The following is a 19186-nucleotide window of genomic DNA, read 5'->3' on the forward strand; positions in this document are numbered from 1 at the left end:
TTAATTCTTTAAAAACACTCGGAGTATTTATGCGGTGGTAAATCTGTTTGTAACTAGTGTGCAATACCAGCGACTGCAGTGAGAGAGCTAGTGTCTCATATTATCTTCCTCCCGCTCATCATTTTCTCATCGATCATCATCTCTGTTCATCTCATACACTTGCTCACGTTTACATACGTAAAATAAAAACAATAAAAGTAATAAAAAAAAAAAAAATAAAAAAAAATACCAGGGTAGGACTCTGCTGGGACTTGTCCGACTCGTCAATGTACATCAGTGACTGTCGGGCTTTTTTTTTAATGGTGCAAGTTAAATAATTATTAATTGTCCTTTGACAATTAAAACATTATAATTATGGAAAAAAGCTAACACTAGAAAAATGCATTAAAAAAATAAATGTCATCTAGTTAATAAAATTTGCCTTAAAATATTTAAAAAATTTTTAAATAATTAATTCAAGTAAAAGTAACAAAAGTTTTCTCTTAATACTTTTTATCAAAGCCGCTTACTAAATTAATTATTTATTTATTTTTTTAAAAATAATTAAAGTGGATTTAAAATACTAAAATTTAAATTGCTATGGCGATGATAGAAGAATTTAATTATTTATGTCGTCTGTGTGCTGCCAAGACAGGAATAATGATGATGGGACTGTCGATATTTGAACCTGGTGAAAGATTGCGAAATATTGAAGAAAAAATCGCCGCTTGTTTGCCAGTACGAGTAAGATAACTTTTATTCTTATATTTATAATTATTTAATATTAATTATAAGTAAATAAATAAATTATTTGTGGATTTTATTATCAGGTGTCAAGGTGCGATGATCTCCCTAAAATAATTTGCCAGCCATGTGCCTATAAATTAGACGAACTTTTTGATTTTCGTGAAAAATGTTTGCATACTGAGAGATTATTCATGGATATGCTGAAGGAAATAAAGACCGAGTCGATTAATATCGTCGATAATTCCCTGGCAGGTGTCGATGAGATATCAAGTGTCATACAAACAGACATCGATGCTCTGCACAATCATAGTCACAGTCATAACCACAATCATAACCATCTCCAGCACCAGCACCATGATATTGATGATATAAGTAGCATGCAAAATGGTATTGATGATTTGCAGACACAAGACTGTACTGCAAGACATGCTGAGAGTGCTACTGAAGCGAGGAGTATGCACTCGATGAGAGTTATGGACGACATGGAGCTCGCTGGAGGTGAGCAGGTTGTGAGTCAAGAAGAAATTACCCCTCAAGAGACTCTTGAGGTCACAGGAATGGAGTGTCTTGATGAACACATGCATGAAGTAATTATTTTGTTTATTATAGTCTTTTTGTTTGATGTTTTGTGTATATGAAAATCTTGTTCAAGGCTTGAGCAAGTCTGATCTCGAGTTTGATAGACGATAGTGTCTTTACTACTTATGTCTTGCTGCAGATACTGGTGGCTTGATGATGATTTCTTACTTTATGATCTTGGGCAAGACCTATACGTAGAAAAAGACACTAGTAACTTGGGGTTATGCTCAAGGAATTCGTCAAAATCTTGCTACAGTATGTGCTACTTGGGTATCTAATTGTGTATTATCATTTCAGGTGTCCAATCATCAGATAGCGATACATTTAGACGGAGAGATGACTGTCGTTGGTAATTTGACAGTGGATAATCATCTGGGAATAAATTACGTGACAGCAATAGTTCCGGAGCCGCAGAATGGAGAGCAGATTCTTCACTACTGCGAGAATGTTAAATACGAGGGAGTTGATGTTAAGGAAGAGTATCGAAGACTGCAAGATCACTTGACTGGTGATGGTACTGCGACGGGTAATATTCAGGCGAATGCTACGGTTGAGAGCTTTGCTGAGGCTGTTGCTGCTGCCGTTGCCGCTGAGAGTGAAAATGGGGTTGACAGTGCGCTGAGCTCGCAGATCCCGGAAGCGGAGATCCATGTTAACACGATGCCGTCCACGAGTCAGGAACCAAAGCCGGTTGACTTGGTAGAGTATACAAAAGAATCAAAAGACAGTTTAATTGAAAACGTCATCAACAATCCGACGATTGACGCGACTGGTGCCAACTGGTACATCTGTCCATTTTGTAATGAAGCCGCAAATGAACCGGCTAGTCTACTTGACCACTACGACCAGCACTTTTGTTCCTGCTCATGCGGGACCTACTTCATCAGCATTGAGGAGTTTAACCAGCATGAGCAACAGTGTTCTTTTTTAAATGATTCAAAGTCTCCGATAGAAAATGGGGAGGATGAGTTGTCAGCTGGTGAATCTGTTCCAGCTACCGGCAACAATGTAATAGATCTTGCTGACATTGATGCTGGTGTCGGTAACGCTGACACCGAAGCCGAGGGAAATGAAAAATCACAATCTGGCGTGCGACAAAAATGGATTCCCAAGATTTGTTCCCAGTGTGGGAAACAGTATCGGACAAATTATAAGCTCCAGGAACACATGCGCAAGCATACAGGGGAAAAACCGTTCCAATGTGAGCTGTGCGAAAAAGCGTTTCGCAGCAAAATTGGTCTGGCCCAGCACACCGCGACCCACACAGGACAGTTTGACTACAGCTGTTCGACCTGCGGCAAAGGGTTCCAATGCAAGAGTTACTTGATCGTTCACCAGCGAGTTCACTCAGATTTAAAGCCCTATCCCTGCGAGACTTGTGGCCAGAATTTCAAGACCAAGCAGTCGCTGCTGGATCATCAGAACCGTCATCTAGGTGTCAAACCCTACATGTGTGAAATTTGCGGGCGTGGTTTTATAACGAAAGGTCTCTGCAAAAGTCACCAGAGGATACACTCGGGTACCGATAATCGTCAGTATCCATGCAAAGTATGCAATAAAATGTTCGTAAGTAAAAGTTACTTGAACACGCATCTTCGTATCCACACAGGAGAGAAACCTTATCTCTGTGAAGTTTGCGGTAAAGGTTTTCTGACGCGCGTTGATTTACGTATACACTCAACGATGCACACAGGAGAAAAAAGTTTCAAGTGTGAAATGTGTAATAAAGTATTCGCCAGACGCGCGGCTCTCAGGTGCCACAGAAGATCACACACGGGCGAGCGACCCTACAAATGTGACGTCTGCGGAAAAACTTTCACCCAGTTTAGTCCAATGGCTATTCATAAGCGGTTACATACCGGTGAACGGCCTTACCAGTGTGATATTTGTAATAAAACTTTTATTTCAAAGTCAACGATGATGTGCCACAGGAAGAAGCATCGCGTACCCAACGACAATGACTCTACCGCGGAAAAAGATATTGCCAGTGGTAACGATGACTCGGCAAATGATATCGTCATTAACGTCAATGTCATTGAGACTCCTGACGGAATTGAAATTCATGCAGACTGATTTTTTACATACCCTTTGTCATGTTGATTTAATTATTGCTATTAATTTATTATTTTTACTGTATATTCTGCGGCGAGAGATAAAACGCGATTTCAGACCTGGTTGCGGTTTACTGCCGCGACATCGAGTCTGAAGTCGCAATTTAAATGTCGCATGATATATTTACCATAATTACCTGCATTGGAACTTTAATTTCAGTTTAAATGTCTGCAGTCAGTGGCGACGAGCCAGAGCTGGAATTTATTTAGCGGTCATGGACTAAAAGTTTTTTTACTGGAAAAAAAACTGATGATTTTAAACCCGCTAAATTTTATTGCTTTTAAATTAACTGGCTCCAGACATTAAAACTTATTTTCAATGCGGATGATGAGAAAAAAATAACTTAAAGTTTAGAGTTATTTAAGACTTTAAAAAATTTTGGCGACTTATATTTTAAAATGGTTGAGTATTATTCAAAGATCGATAATAAAATCGATTAAAAGTTCTGACTAGGGTAAATAAATAATTTAACAGTTATAAATTTAATATATTTTAAAATATTACGTCCAATATTAAATTTGAATATTTATAGGATTTAAGTAATGAGTAAAAAATTCAAAGTTAAATTTCAGATAAATTATAAAAAAAAAAAAATTGACAATTATTTATTGAATCTGATTTTTTAAAATGTATATTAAAATTATTTCTAAGTTCTATGAATTAAGTTACGGGTATTAAATATGAAAATTATTTGTATGAAAAATTTTTATTGATTGTAAAAAAAAAATTAATAAGAGCCAGAGTAAATTTTTTTTAGTCTTAAATATACAAAGACTTGATATAATCATAATAGCAGTAAACAAAAAAAATTAATAAATATTTGCATTTAATTGCTCACGTGTAATTGTTTCGTTTGTACGTCACGTGACTTGATCCAGTACGAATTTGCCAGATTTTTTTTCAATTAAAAATAAATACTGTTATAATTAAACACTAATATTAAAAATTAATCTCATGATAATATGTAAAAAAAAAAGTATATATTCTAGGTGTAAATAAGTTTTGAGTGATAGTTGCTGATGAAGATTTAATAATTAAATAAACAATATTTCGCGTAAGATGTACTATAAGATTATAATCAATTGTGTGATCGATTTTTTTACGGATTTTGACAGTGCGAAATTATTTTTTTATATGAAAAAAATAGCTGTTTATAATAAATATTTATCTAGATCTCTAAATATGATTTTATATTGGTATTTTTAAAACAAAATATTTTTTGTTTAAATGTAATTAAGTGGATTGTATATTTTTAAAACGGCTATAATCTTCTAGTACGCGCGAACTATCTATAATTATTATTATTAGTTATTATATTTATTCAATATGTAAATCAAGTTAATTTTTAATTTCTTGTATCAATAAAACGAATTTCTTAATAAAATTAATTTTTTTTTTTATAGGGGGAAAAGCTCTGAGATACAAAAAAAAATACAATTGACATTTTATTGTTCAAATTATTAAAATTACTATAATTCGGAAACTATGGACTTTAGCTTCTTGACTCATAGGACTTTTTTTGAAGGGAATAAAATTTCCAATGAAATTCTTATTAACATTTTTAGTGTATTTTTATTGGTTTACGTTCCGTAAGCCGATAAAGGTCAATTTTACAGGAAAAATGACTTCTGCAACGGTCACAAGCGAAACAGCTTCAATAACAAGTTACTATGGGCACTTTTGAAAAACACTGTTCCCTAATATTTGCGATAAACCGGACTTCGATATCATAAAATGCAGCTGAGTATTAGAAAGTTAAAAAGAAGTAATTTAATTTACGTGTATTTTAAATGGGAAAATTTTTGAAATCAAATGGAAAATACTTAGGATTGAAGTTAAGAGCTTAAACTTGGCAGGAATTTTTGTTTTAGCATAAAGAATAATATTTTGCTTGATGAGCAACGAAAAAAATACTTTCGCCGGAAACGAAGCACCCTAATATGTTGTTTATGGTTCGGATCTCGTAATTAAATAACTAATTATGATTTTACTCAACGCTACGAATGCCGTAAGATGGACGGTGGAGCGGACGAAGGTTTGAACATCCAGTATGGAACATTTGCTACATAATTTATTTTACTAAAAAATGCTCTTTATTTATGGTAATAAACAATAATCCGATATTTAAAAACTATAAGTAAAATAAACGTACAATCCATTTAATTGTTAATGGAATAGACTTAAAAACTTGACAATTATTATTTAGAAAAAAAAATTATTTGACAATCGTAGCTTGCATAATTAAACATCCATTAGTAATAAAAAAAAGGAAACAATCATTTATATTTTTTATCAGCGGTACAGAGAGACTTATCAGATAGAGAGAGAGCATTAAGTATACACGCGAGTGCATATATTTTAAAAACCAATTGCACAGTTTCAACTATTTCCTTATATTCATTATTGATCCTGAAGTTAACAGACAATTAACAGTTTTCGAATTTTTTTACAAAAATCAGGGCCAGTTTTTCAAATCGGGTTTATTTTTATCCGCTTGGAAATTGATGTTGTTTTAATATCTATGCATTAGTTAATATATAAATATATCAATAATAATTAAAACCCGGATTAGAAATAAAAAGTTTGAAAAACTGGCCCTCAATTACAAAAAAATAAAAACTAAAAATATTCACATGTAGAAAATTTAAAAAACTACAAGTGCATTTTTTTTTTTTATTCGTTTTAAAAAAAATCCAAAAATTATTAGACGTCAGCTAACTTCAGTATCATTCTTTAAATTGACATGAGTGTGAATGTAGCAGACGTTAGACAAATTTAAAATTATAAATAATTAGAGTAAATAATTAAAAAAGGACATTTATAAAAAATGCACTTTTTAATTTTTAAATTTTCTAGGCGCACATTTTTTTAAAATTTAATTTTATTAATTATTTAATCTATTTATTAATAAATTTATATTTGTCTTATGTCTGCTACATTCATACTCATTAAATTGACAATTATTATTTTCCTTCATTTTTTTTTTTTATTTTCTTTCCTTCAACTCTATACTTTTAACGATAATTATCTAAGCAAGGCATCAATGACAATATTGTTAATAACTTATATTTTTTTTTTTTTTCGTTTTGCGTACAATAAATCAACTAGAGTTCCCGTATATATATTTGTCATTAAAATTTTCGTTATAAAATGCTTATAAAATTGTCTTTTTTTTTTTTTCTAATTATTATTAATTTATCCTTACAAATTGTTATTGACAAAGTACAAAATTAAAAAGTTAAATAATCCATTAATTATTTATATAATTTTGTCTTAAATAATTTGTCATTAAATTTAAAATAATTTTAAAAATTAAATTACGGGAACTCCGATAACTTAATTATTGTAAACTTATGCAATTATTTAAAATATAATACAAAGCACCAAACCTACGTCATAGATTTATATAATTTATGATTTATAATTATAATACGTCCTCTTAATTAACTAAATTAATTAATTAATTAAAACAATACAACTATATGTTAAATAATAAATTAATATTAACAATTTGTGCTTAAAAATAAATCTAGATCAATTTTTATAAAGCTTGTCGAGGAATGCTCGATGCTAATTACTAATTACATTTTCTATTTTCATTGCATACTAGATAGTAGTTTTAGTTTTATTTATACTATTCACTTTTATTTAACTACGACGATGGCAAATTGATGGACATGATTTTTATTATTATTATTCTTTTTTTTTTTTACTAATTAATTTATTTATTTTACTGTCTAATTAAATTTTAAAATAATTATTTATAATTAATTAATTTTAATTTCTAATTTAGAATTTATGTACATAAAATCTTCATATACAGACAATTACCATAAATATAAATATTTTTTTTTGTTATAAATAATAAATAAATAAGTCAATTTAGATAAAACAATTTAAAATATCATTAATTTAATTATTTTTTTTAATGCATCTGACATTTAAAATTTTTTTGTCTGTAAGCGCGATAAAAAGTTTGGTTTTTTAATTAAAAATATTTTGGCAGATATCCGGCGGTTGTCAGAAAAATTTTTTTTTATATTGTTATGTATAATAATAATAATTATTTTTTTAGTTTGATCCCAGAAATTATTAATTATATAATTACCAATTTAATTTGAACTTATTATAGTCACAGTTTTTAGTTTAAAAATACGAGAGAGCAACATTTTAATTAGCAAATTATTTAAATTATTTTTGGTGTAATTTAAATTAAATATTTATCAAGTATTGATAGTTATATATATATTTATAAGTAGTGATAATTATTTAAGCGTATTACTATTAAAAAAATAATATTGAGAATTTAAAATTAACTCAAGATTACTAAGAAATAATAATTTTAATAAAATGAACGTTAAAAAACTGTGTACTTAATACTGAATTTGTGCATTATTTAACGATAGCTCTAATAAATTATTTATTTAATGCCATTTTTTTAAAATAATTATTAAATGGCGAAATATTTATATCAAAATATCAAATTATGTTAATTTAGCAGTACGAAAAATGTTATACTAAAAATTTTTATTCTTTTTATTATTAATTTTTTTTTGAGGTATTACTATTATTGTTATTATTTTTTTTTATATCAATCTTAATTGTCTCGAAGCTATAATGCTGTCAATAAATTAAAAAACAAAACTGCTGATTCGATCAGTCAAATTCAGCCTTAGTCTCACTTCGACTGTCATGCAATTTATCAATTTTTAATTATTATTATTATTTTATAGTATTTTATCCCACATGACAAATCTTGATAGTATTAAATTACCACGAATCTTCAAGTTTATTTTAAGGAGTAGTCTAGTCTGAAGGTGTGAGCTTAAAATTTTTTTTTAAGGTTACGTAGAAAAAAAAAGTATTTTTACTGTAAAGTTTTCAAATATATGTTGATAAGACAAAAAGAAGTTTTCGTATAAAAAATTAAAATTTTGTGGGTTTTAAGGATCTTTTGATGGCCATAGTAATTGAGTAATATCTCAAGTTCTATTTTACCAATTGAAAAATTATGGTGTGTATTTTTAAAAAATTTTACTTTGTAGTCCTTGGAAATTAAAAAATTATCATTTAAAAGAAATAAAACTGAAAAAAAGGTGGGAAAAAATTCCATAATCGTTTCAAATTTCCAAGAGTAATTATAAAATATCTACTTAAAATACACACCAAATTTTAACTGATCGGTAAGATAGAGCCCGAGATATGAGTCAACACACCTTTTTTATCAGCGCTTAAAGATCCTTAAAATGAATTCAGTTTCGTATATTTTTATCTAATTTTTTTATAAGTATAAATAAAGAAAATAGAAAATTCATAGCAGAAATATATTTTGTTTTTTACTGACTGTAAAAATTCCTCAAATTAAACTCATCCAGACTAGAATATTCCCTTGATATTAATAATTATTATTATTATTAAATATATAAACTTGCCTATTACTGTTACTCTCCCGTTGTCTCTCGATATTTTTTAAAATTTCATGTTAATCATTATCACATACCTTACTGACTAAATAATATAGTACAATAATTCATCTACATCCAATACATTTATAATAATATATAATATATAAATAATAATAAACTCTTAACTGTTTATATATATACCTACTAACAAATATTTAAGCGAATTATCAATTTTATTTTTTTGTCTTTCAATCCGATTCCTCGACCGTCGATTTTAATTATTAACTTTTTTTTTCTTGATATTTTATTGCTGTATCCGGGTACTTGAGGCAATTATTTAAATGGCTATTTATCCAAACCCTAATGAAAAAAAAAATGACTTATAAGTAGAAGATATACAAATGATGAAACAAAACGGTTTCAGACCAGGGTGAAGTTGGCTAACATCTCTCGCAGTCTGAAATCGTGTTTCATCCTGAGTTACACACTAGATTTTTTATGACCTGCATTGAAACCTGAAGTTTCAGTGTCAGCAGCTAGTCAGATACAAGTTAATTTACGACCAATGGTGTGATTAACTATTAACGTAAGCGTAAATTGTCATTTGCAATTTATACTTGAGCAGAAACTATAAACAGGTAAAAATTTAAACTTTCAGGTACAGGTCAGGTAAAAAAAAGCCTTTGGCTGACAAAACAAGTTTGTTTCTGCCTGCTAACTGAAGGCGTTCCCAATTTACGCGCTTGTTAGTATTCATTCGCAACATTGTACTGAAAGTATCTTCTTATGACCGACTGTAGAAACACTGAAACTTAAAGTTTCAATGCTGGTATCATGAAAATAAATTTATTGATCCTGTATGTATATGGTTTACTGAGAAACTAAATTCCTGGAAGTTAGTAAACTTGTAAATTTATGCAAGGGGTGAATAATCAATAGCAGTTTATAAATATATATTTATAAATAAATAAACTTACAATGCTACTTGACAGCAAGTGTTTGTTTGAGATGTCGCATTAGATGACTTCCTACGTCGTGGACTTCGGGCCACTGCTTGAGGACAAAAACAATGCCCAGCACGACCAACGTCGTCGTCAATATGCGCACCCTGCACATGAAACAATGAGGCTTAGTACAGCTGAAACAAACGTGTGAAACAAAAAACAAAAAGGATGAGCTTGTGAAACCCCATGTGCATTCTTTTCATTTTCTTTTTTTTTTGGTCTCCAGTCCCCGATGATTGGTGATATGAATTAACAAAAGATAAAGACAATTGTATTGTATAACTAAGCGTGCATAATTAATTGTTAGTCTACATGTTTGTATAAAGTCTAAAGGATTATTTATATTTGTGACGTAAATTTGAAGGAGAGGCTGGAGATTAAAGCGGCTACGATATTACAAAAGAAAGTACAAATAAATTTATTATACATCGACGTCCAGTAGCAAACTTTCTAACTCTAAATTAATTCTTTTTTTATTTAGTAAAATATTCAAGTATTTTTGTTTAGAATCAAATTTTTTTAACTATGGAAAAAAATTTGGTTCGTTTTTAAAGTCTCCCTTAATTTTTAGTACCAATGCTAATTTCTGTAATTAAAATTTTTATATGAACGCATTGCAAACTCAGATATTTTTTATACTGAAAGAAAAAAATTTTATTACTATATTTATATATTTTTTAGGTTAAAAAATTTATACGTATTGTCGCGGTACCGACAACCTATAGATCATCAAATTGAATTAAAATGAAAAAAAAAAAAAAAAATTTTTCATGTCAAGTTTATGAGTTTTCGATACCAGAATATTTATCACTGACACAAGTAAAGAATAATAAGTCAGGGAGTTTGCTAATAAGGACGTCAATAATGTCTACAAAAGTACCTCGTTCTCAAGAAAGGCATCATTATTCCCGCGCCTGTGGCTACAAGTAATAAAATAACTTGCAAAACAGTTAATACAACGTTGATTAATTTAACAACCAACGCTCGCGCGTTACTATTGTCAAGACCCTCAAGTGTTACGTATTGCTGATGTTGTTGCTGCTGGTGTTCCATTTTCCATATTTTAGTCTGACAGCTTTCCAGCATCTCGTGAATGTCTCTCAACCGATCTTCACTTTGATACTGTACTTTTTCCTCCATGTCTGTTATCGTTTGCTTTAAATTTTCAACTTCGTTTTGATGCAATTCTGTCAAATCGTTCATCTGTTCTTCGAGCCGTTCACACCGGAAACGTTCTTCTTGCAATGCGTTTGATAAAAATGTGACTTCTTGTTGAAGTGTCTGATATTTAAAATAGTAAAATAATACATGACTGGTATCAAAAATAAATAAGTAAATAAATTACCTTAAGCGTGTCCAGTTTTTCTCTCATACGTTCAAAGTTTTCCCGGTGCTCCTGCAGCTCTGCGAAAATAGATTTCAAACTGAAGGCGGCATTGTTGCTGTGACAAGCGTGTGTTTGACCTCGGCTGCCGGGGCCACTTTCGCTGGTGACGCTCGAGCACTCGGAACCCTCTTCCGAGGGAAATTTAACGGGCGCGGCACTGTGGGTTGAACCTAAACTACAACCACCGGGTAATGTCGCTGAACCGTGATGAGTTTTTTCCTCCTCGACACTGCCATTGTCGCCGGTACCTGCACGTGGTGGATCGTTTACATAAAAAGTAGATCCATCTGGATAGAATAGACAATGCTGTGCATTAGACGACTCTGTTATCCAATACCAATTTATATTTTTAAATATTATCGTGCCGCAAACAATAAAACTCGGGTTTTTATGTTTGTTTTTTGAATTATGATGTTTTGTTTCGATTTTATTGTAATTGTAATTGTAACTGTTATGATTATTTTTTTTAAATATCTAAATATCTAAATATCTAGTCTATAAAATTTTTTTAACTAAACATACAATTAAATCATTCAATTTAATTTTCAGGGTGTGCTAATTTGTAAGTACGATTATTGAAATTTAATTCAAATTATTGATAAAAATATTTTACATGTAAAAATTTTAAATTTTAAATTCTAACTAAAATGCAAGTAATTTAAAATTTCAAATAATTAAGGCCATTATCGGACAGAGTTTCTATTTTTTAAAAATTTTCAATGACTCCTGTCAAAATTTTATCAATTAACTAAAAATAAAAGCATTAATTGGAAAAAGGACAATTTCTCCGAGGTATGGAATTAAAAAAAATTATCAACAGTTGTCATCAATTAGAAGCTAAATGAATTTGGTAGAATTTTACCCAAAAAAAATTTTTAAACAGTACGGGCACTGTCTGAGAATGCCTTTAAAATAATCAGATTCGATTCAACTCAAATATTAATCGCACACCCGAAAATTAAAGACAGCAATAAATAAATTAATAACACGAACATACACAAATAAAATAAATTTAAAACGACACGATTATTTTTATTTGGTAAAAAAAAAAAATGTAAATTCGTTAGTATTGGATAACTAGTTGTGGGCGCAAGAAGTACCAGCAATGATTAAGCGACATGACTCACTTAATTGTGAAAAGAGATTTGTAAATTGCAGATTGTAGATTGCATACTGCAGCAGTAGAATGAGTACAAGGTACAGATAAAAAATAATAAAATAGGTAATTTCATAAGCACATCTAGTGTATAAGCGGAATTTGAGTTAATGTTTGTAAAGCTCGGATTAATTGAGGAAGCAGATCTTTAAGGCTGAGAAATGTTAAGAGGCCAAATAATAACACGTATATACAATGTGCTCAAAGTGAATGTAAAATATGGAAGGATAAATATAGAATCAGCAGTAGCGACTTGAGCAATACATTAACAAGAATGATGCTAGTTTAATATAACAACAATAATAATAATAATATATTTTTAAGTATTCTATCATTGTTCAACAAAGCGTAACACGCATGTTAATTGTCTATTACTTACTACTGTCAACTGTCGTGGCAGCCAAACAAAACAAAATATTTTACAATTATTGACAGATAAATTAATCATTAGTATTTAAATTTAATTATTTACAACAAATAATTATTTTTTCAGATGGTTAAAAATGCAGATCGTGGATTTTATCAAACAGATTGCGGTGTCATGAAATGTGTGGATATTCAAGTGAAAAATAATTGTGCAATTATATTTTCGTTGAGTTAACTTACGTGATAGAGTATTTATATTGTCGGCACTGCCAAATTTATTTTTTATAAGATGCGCAAATTCTCTGGGCTTGGACATGACACTTCTGTAATTTTATTTTTTTATTATTGAGTAATAAATAAATGGATAAGTAAAAAAATATATACAGGGGAATATTTTGGATGCTAATGGAAAGTAAGATGATTTATTTGTATTTTATTTTAAACCGCGTAAGTGAAAGTGATAGATAGATCTATTTTTGTATTTTAACTCACCCCGAAAATCCGCTTATTCCGTCCCTAATGTTACCGCCTACGTTTCTGGAAGACAAGCTTAAATTAGACGGATAAATTTTTAGCGCTATAGATAGTATACATTTACGGCCTTAACATTGCAAGTTATTTATACATTCCATTTAAATTCATTTCATTCAATTCTATACCACGATAACTATTAATAGACCAGCAATCCGCGATTCCTACGTCTATAATTAATTATTTCGAAAAAAAAAAAGTAAAAGTAAATTAATAATAATAATAATAAAATCAAACGATTACTTTAATCCTTGACCCATGTCTCGAAGAACTTCTCGCGGTTGCCGATGACTCGTTGGGGCGCCATTCATCTCATAATTTCTCAGTTTTTTCGTATAACTATCCAACTTTTTTTGCAACTGTGCAATATTGTGTGCTGACTTTTGATTCTTCTTCTCGAACACCGTCTTTATTCTCGCTAACTGCTGCTTATCCGCATTTGCCGCGAGTTTAAGATACTCGTTGACGTTCTCTGAAACACGCGAGCAATAAATTACCGAGTCATAAATTTATTTTATCAACAAACACCGGTTATTATTTACTCAGAAATTTTTTCTCACGTTTGTATATTTTATTTCGCTGTTACCGTCACACAAATATTTATAGAAATATATATATGAGTATTTATTATTATATTATAAAAAAAAAAAACATGACAAAACTCACCATCGCGGGTTTTTTGCTCCGTACGAATGAGTTCGCGAGTTTTCGTTATTTTATTTTGAGTTTGTTCTATTGCCTGACGGACGCGAGCTCCACTGGAGTCGACGTCTTCGGATATTAATTCTGACGATCCATTAGATAAGAATGATTGAGTTGTAGTATGAAATGTTTCCTGAAAAAAGTATTAAATTTATTTAAAAAAAAAAATATTCATAAATAATTGACGTGATTAAAAAAAAAAAACTTAAAGAATTAAAAACTTGTTCACATGTAGACTTTTATTGTCAGTCATACTTAATAAATAACTATGCAAATTAAATTGTCCATTGCTGTGACCTGTGACCCTGCATGTACAAGCAGTTACACACATCAGACAACGCCGATCCCGGTCAGCAATTCACGGTCTCACGAACGTCATTACGTTTGAGTTTTTAAACGTCACAGATAAATAGTAATTACTTGCACTAGTTAATGTATTCAATCTATTATTTATTAATCTATGTCTATCTCGCCATATCTGTAGATCGCAATGATTTAATTTAATAAAATAAACAGAACTTACTCCTTCGTCATCTGTTGGCGGGTGGACATTTGACACAAAATCCTCGGACTCCACGTTGGACGGATTCGATTGACTTGACTCCTCAAAATTATCACCAGAACGTGCCATTGCACCTGGGGATCTTTGTCTTGAACTACTTTTCATAACCGCCGTTCCACAAATACTGCTTCCTGCGCTTCCGGTACTACCTTCTCCAGTTTGGCCACTGATTTTAATTTTAAAAAAAAATTAATAATAATAATAATATTTAATACAATAAATGATAAATAGATAAATTTAAATATGGCAGTAAAATACCCCCATGCTCACTTGAATAAATATTTAGTTCAAAGTATTTAAAGCTCTGGGTCATCATTATCGGATTATTAATTTTTATCTTTTATATAATAAATAATAATATATGTAATTTATAATCATGTTCAGATCAATTAATAAAATGATAAATTTATTGCAAGATGGACTCTCCCTATTAATTTATGTTCACTGAGAGATTGTAACAAATATTTAATTTGAAAAAATGCTGAAGGTCTCAATAAAGGGAGGAAATAATAATCCAGAAATTTAGAGACAATTAACAATTTTCGTTTTTTTTTTTTTTTTTAACAAATCATTAAAAAAAAAATGCGCATGTAGAAAATAAAAAAAACTATAAGTGCAATTTCTTAAAGTATTTTTTTTTTTTTATAATTTATCGCTTGAAAAATAATCAAAAAATTATTATGAGCCTAAATTCAGTTTTATACGAAATGTCAAATTTTTTGTAAAAATAAAATTCAAAATTTTAATTAACTGTTCCCCCTATGAATTTATCATTTTAATAAATAATAAATTACATGTTATTGTTTACTTTAAATTGACCTTAGACTAAAAAGCTTTAAAATAATATTTGTTATTTTTTTTTAGTAATAAGCTTACACTGCAGTGTTACATATCTTTGGCACGTGCTCCAGGTTAGCGGATGATTGTCGATGATGAGTTAGTAAATTTCCTCTGTTAGGTGAACTACCGCGAGAATTATTTTTACTTGACGTTGCGACAGTCAAACTAGCCATCACCCTCTTCTCGGCGAGTTAATTTACCCGATTGCAGTTGTGCATCGATGCATACAATTAATCTGCTCAAAGTAAACAAACAATTTATCCACACATATGTACACCCAAACATAAAAACTGTCAAAATTATCAGTATCAGTTCACTGCTGATAACCATTACCATTCAACAGTTTGTCAATGTAAAAATTATATTGTAAAATTAATTGATGTTTAAATTTTAAGTAATCAGTGACTAATTATATAATTATTTATTTATTACTATTGGCAATAATTATATTTATATTTTTACAAGTGAGTAATGAACAGATCTTATCTACTAATGAATGAAGTTATTTAAATAAAAATATGTATAATATATATCTGTATAAATTATATTAGCACAAGAGTATTACGTATCACAAATAGTTATCACCTCTGGAGCTCCAGGGCTATCTTTTAAACTGATGATTCATTGAGATTACAAGTAATGTATGCATACATTGACAGTTTATATCTCACATACATGTCGATGTACATATATATATATATGTAATATACCATAATATAACGCACTATACAACATAGTGCAAGAGAAAATAATATAATAGTCACCGGGGCATGATACACAAAGGAAATTATTATGTGTTCTATAAACTATTTAATTATGACTAAACTCAGCCATAATTATTTTTAAATATTTGAGTTATATAAATTAATGTAAAAAACACGGAAGTATGAGATATTAAATTTATGTATGGATTTATTATTTAAGCGAGAAAGTTTATGGTAAATAAAAAAGGTTTGTTTTCAGCATACAATTTTTAAATTACATATAAAAAAATTAAATAATTAAAATAATAAAATTTTTAAAAAATTTATCTACTGAATTTTGAATTGTCTTTTTTTTCAAATATTTAAATTTATTATTTAAAGTTATAAAAATTGTCAGATGTCCGGTAACTTTACTATCGTAGATGCAGACGTGAAAAAAATAACTTGGAATTCAAACTATTTTTTACAAATGTCATGTACGTCATGTTGTTTTTTTTTATGGGTGTATTTGTAGCTGTTTTGTCGGTGTCAAGAGGAGAGATTGTGTATTGGATCGTGTAAAAATTATCGGGTAGGTGTGTTAACGTTGGATGTAAATATATAGAAATAGATAAGGAAAAAAATAATAAAAATATTGAAGCATCGTTGGTCGTACACTCACCTCGTTCTCAGTTGTCCATGAAGGTAACAACGTCGTTGCCCGCCCAAAGTTCAAGCGTGCATCATCAACAATAGTGACACATGCACACATAAATGTGTAATTATTGTGTTGGTGATTTAGATTTTTGTGTGAGTGTTGATTTTTAATTATCGAGGTATTGTTGAGGTTTAATTTAAATCGGAGTCCGTCCATTCCAAGCAACTCTGAAATAAAATAACTTGGGAATCAGGCGACTGCCTTATGATGGATTATTTTTAACATACACACTTGTAACATTGTTATATTTATGTTAAGTATATATGTATATATATTTATATGTATTATTTTTCTTGTATTTTATCTCTCAATGTTATTGTGTAGTTGTGGTTGCAGTTGCACTGGTTATGTGTCAGATGTTTGATAAATAGCGAGACAGGTTGACATAAATGATGCTGGGTATTGAGTAATGTCTTGTGTGACAGTAAATATGAGCTCTGGTTTATATTAGTTTGTTAAAAAAATTCACACGCGACACCCGAGCGTATAATAGAGCGAGAGTTACTTCGGTCACTCGCGAATCTTGACGTGAGACGGAGGTAACGAGGAGCGAATTTAGTTTTTTTAGGAGAGGGCACTGGTAGATAGAGCGACGAGATTGCTGAGCCCTGGGGTTTAGAGAGAGCTGGTGGAATAATAGATAAAGAAAGTTTTTAGAGTGGGGAGAACGAATGACGATCAAAGGACTACGGGGAAAGCCGATGATTGGTTCTGACTTCGAGCGAGACGAGAGAGAACTCTGGTGGCGGATTTTTGTAGTTTTTTAGTTACTGGCAGTTGCAACTCCAGGTTGGCTGCGTTCGGTTTTTAATTATTTATTTATTATTATTAATTACTCATTACATCAGTGTAATTTAATTATTTAATTATTAAATTAATAGTTTAATACTTAGATTTATTTTAAATATCAATTTTATTGAGTTTTTATTATTTGAATTTTAAATTTACGCGCGCTTAGTACTATAGTGATGTTGTTCTAATATTATTTAAACAATTTTTTTTTTTTAATTTTTATTGATTCAAATACTTTTTTATCGAATTGTAGTTATAAATTAATTATTTTTATTTAAAAAAAAAAAATTTATTATTTCCGTGAGTGGCGGCCATGTTGGCTGTAGGCATTATCGAAAGTTATCTTATCGATAGGCATCAAGTATCGAATTGTTTGAATTTTGACTTTACTATAAATCGATACCAAGTGGAATATCGCCGAGTCGATTAGTTGCGAGGTTTAAGTTCAAAATTTAAAGATGGCGGAACAGTCTAACGGGAGTAAGCGGGAGAGTTGTGATTATATCAGTGAATTATAATTAATTATTTTTTAAGCGTGAAAATAAGTGTTAATTATAAGTTACGTGTCTTTAAATATTTAAATGCGGTATTAAAGTGACAATTACAATAAAATATGGATCAGTAATAAGTGAGTTCGGGTTGGCAATTTTTAGTGAGGGGTGAGGGTTTTGAAATTATGGTAAAAGTAAAAAAAATAAAAATAAATAAATATATGTGAGTAAAAAGAATAGTCTTGGATGGTCCCGCGGTAGCGCCAAATTCGAATGCAGAAAGTCTGGGTCGTGGAATGTTGGCAGGTTCTCAGTGGACTTGACGAAATCATTAGGGGACTAAATCCAATAAAGGGCCGCATCCTGAAGTCCCCTTAGAAGAAAACATTCCCGTTTGGAGCGATCGCTCGCATCGTAATCGTCCTCAATGATATCGGGGGATCTCCACTCCACCACTGGACTCCACTCAACGTAAACAAGTTAATACGAATCAACGATGGGCCATTCGGCTCACGCTGTCGCCAAGACATTTGCCTTAGTTTACTTTTTCATCAATACCTCAATCTCTGCCATTCCACCACCTCATCCTCATCCTCATCCGCGTCTTCGTCCGCGGCCGTGTTCTCGTTCTCTACCCACTTGGAAACCTTTTCGTTGGCTATTAAATTAGTTTAATAAACCGCTAAATAATTCTGATCGCGCGCGCGTCCAGGCGCTTACGGTCACGTTTGAGGGAACGCCGTCGCTTATCCGAACCGGTTCGGCTAAAAAAATTGACTTTTATTTATTTCCCCGCGAAGGATAAATAAAGTGGTGAGAGATATATTGCGAGTGAGTAAGTGAGTAGCGGAAGAACAAGAAAGAGTCCCTCAGCTTAACTCAATAAACGAGAGTAAGTGAGAGCATAATCGCACTGATCAAGATCTAGATGATAACAGCAAACGCTACTGATGATATTGATTCAAAACTACGATTGTCTGTTTCAGCTTGGAGATTCATTTTTATTTTTACTTCCAACCACTGCTGGGGTAAAGTCCATGGACGGAGATTTTTTGAATTTCCAAGTCTGAGGATTGCTTTGCATGCAGAAAACCGATACGAGTTTAAAATTAAAGGGATGTAGAAAACGTTA

At 30.5% G+C, this 19186-nt stretch overlaps 2 protein-coding genes across 7 annotated transcripts; one reads left to right on the plus strand and one right to left on the minus strand.

Annotated features, from left to right (window-relative positions):
- Positions 1 to 42: 42 nt before the first annotated feature.
- LOC103572436 (zinc finger protein 436) lies at positions 43 to 4714 on the plus strand. The gene is made up of 3 exons (XM_008551060.2): positions 43 to 723; positions 810 to 1313; positions 1603 to 4714. Exons 1-3 carry the CDS (start codon positions 580 to 582, stop codon positions 3376 to 3378), a joined length of 2424 nt encoding a protein of 807 aa, XP_008549282.1. The 5' UTR covers positions 43 to 579; the 3' UTR covers positions 3379 to 4714.
- Positions 4715 to 5496: 782 nt separating this feature from the next.
- LOC103572437 (transmembrane and coiled-coil domains protein 2) lies at positions 5497 to 17378 on the minus strand. 6 transcript variants are annotated; one of them, XR_008404152.1, is made up of 12 exons: positions 16736 to 17378; positions 15407 to 15605; positions 14492 to 14696; positions 13933 to 14101; positions 13510 to 13738; positions 13228 to 13272; positions 12976 to 13058; positions 11172 to 11500; positions 10707 to 11107; positions 9800 to 9960; positions 9326 to 9711; positions 5497 to 9182 (listed from the first exon to the last, which is right to left on the minus strand). XR_008404152.1 is itself a non-coding variant. In XM_008551062.2 (12 exons), exons 3-11 carry the CDS (start codon positions 15541 to 15543, stop codon positions 9804 to 9806), a joined length of 1755 nt encoding a protein of 584 aa, XP_008549284.1. In that variant the 5' UTR covers positions 15544 to 15605; positions 16736 to 16938; positions 17003 to 17378; the 3' UTR covers positions 5497 to 9182; positions 9800 to 9803. The 6 variants fall into 6 exon arrangements, 5 of the variants coding, with proteins under 5 accessions (XP_008549284.1, XP_008549287.1, XP_008549285.1 ...); XM_008551062.2 differs by lacking the exon at positions 9326 to 9711 and having other exon boundaries at positions 16736 to 16938; positions 17003 to 17378; XM_008551065.2 differs by lacking the exon at positions 9326 to 9711 and having other exon boundaries at positions 11172 to 11461.
- Between the last annotated feature and the right edge of the window lie 1808 nt (positions 17379 to 19186).

Source organism: Microplitis demolitor, chromosome 8 (genome assembly GCF_026212275.2).
Source record: "Microplitis demolitor isolate Queensland-Clemson2020A chromosome 8, iyMicDemo2.1a, whole genome shotgun sequence".
Lineage (NCBI taxonomy): Eukaryota > Metazoa > Arthropoda > Insecta > Hymenoptera > Braconidae > Microplitis > Microplitis demolitor.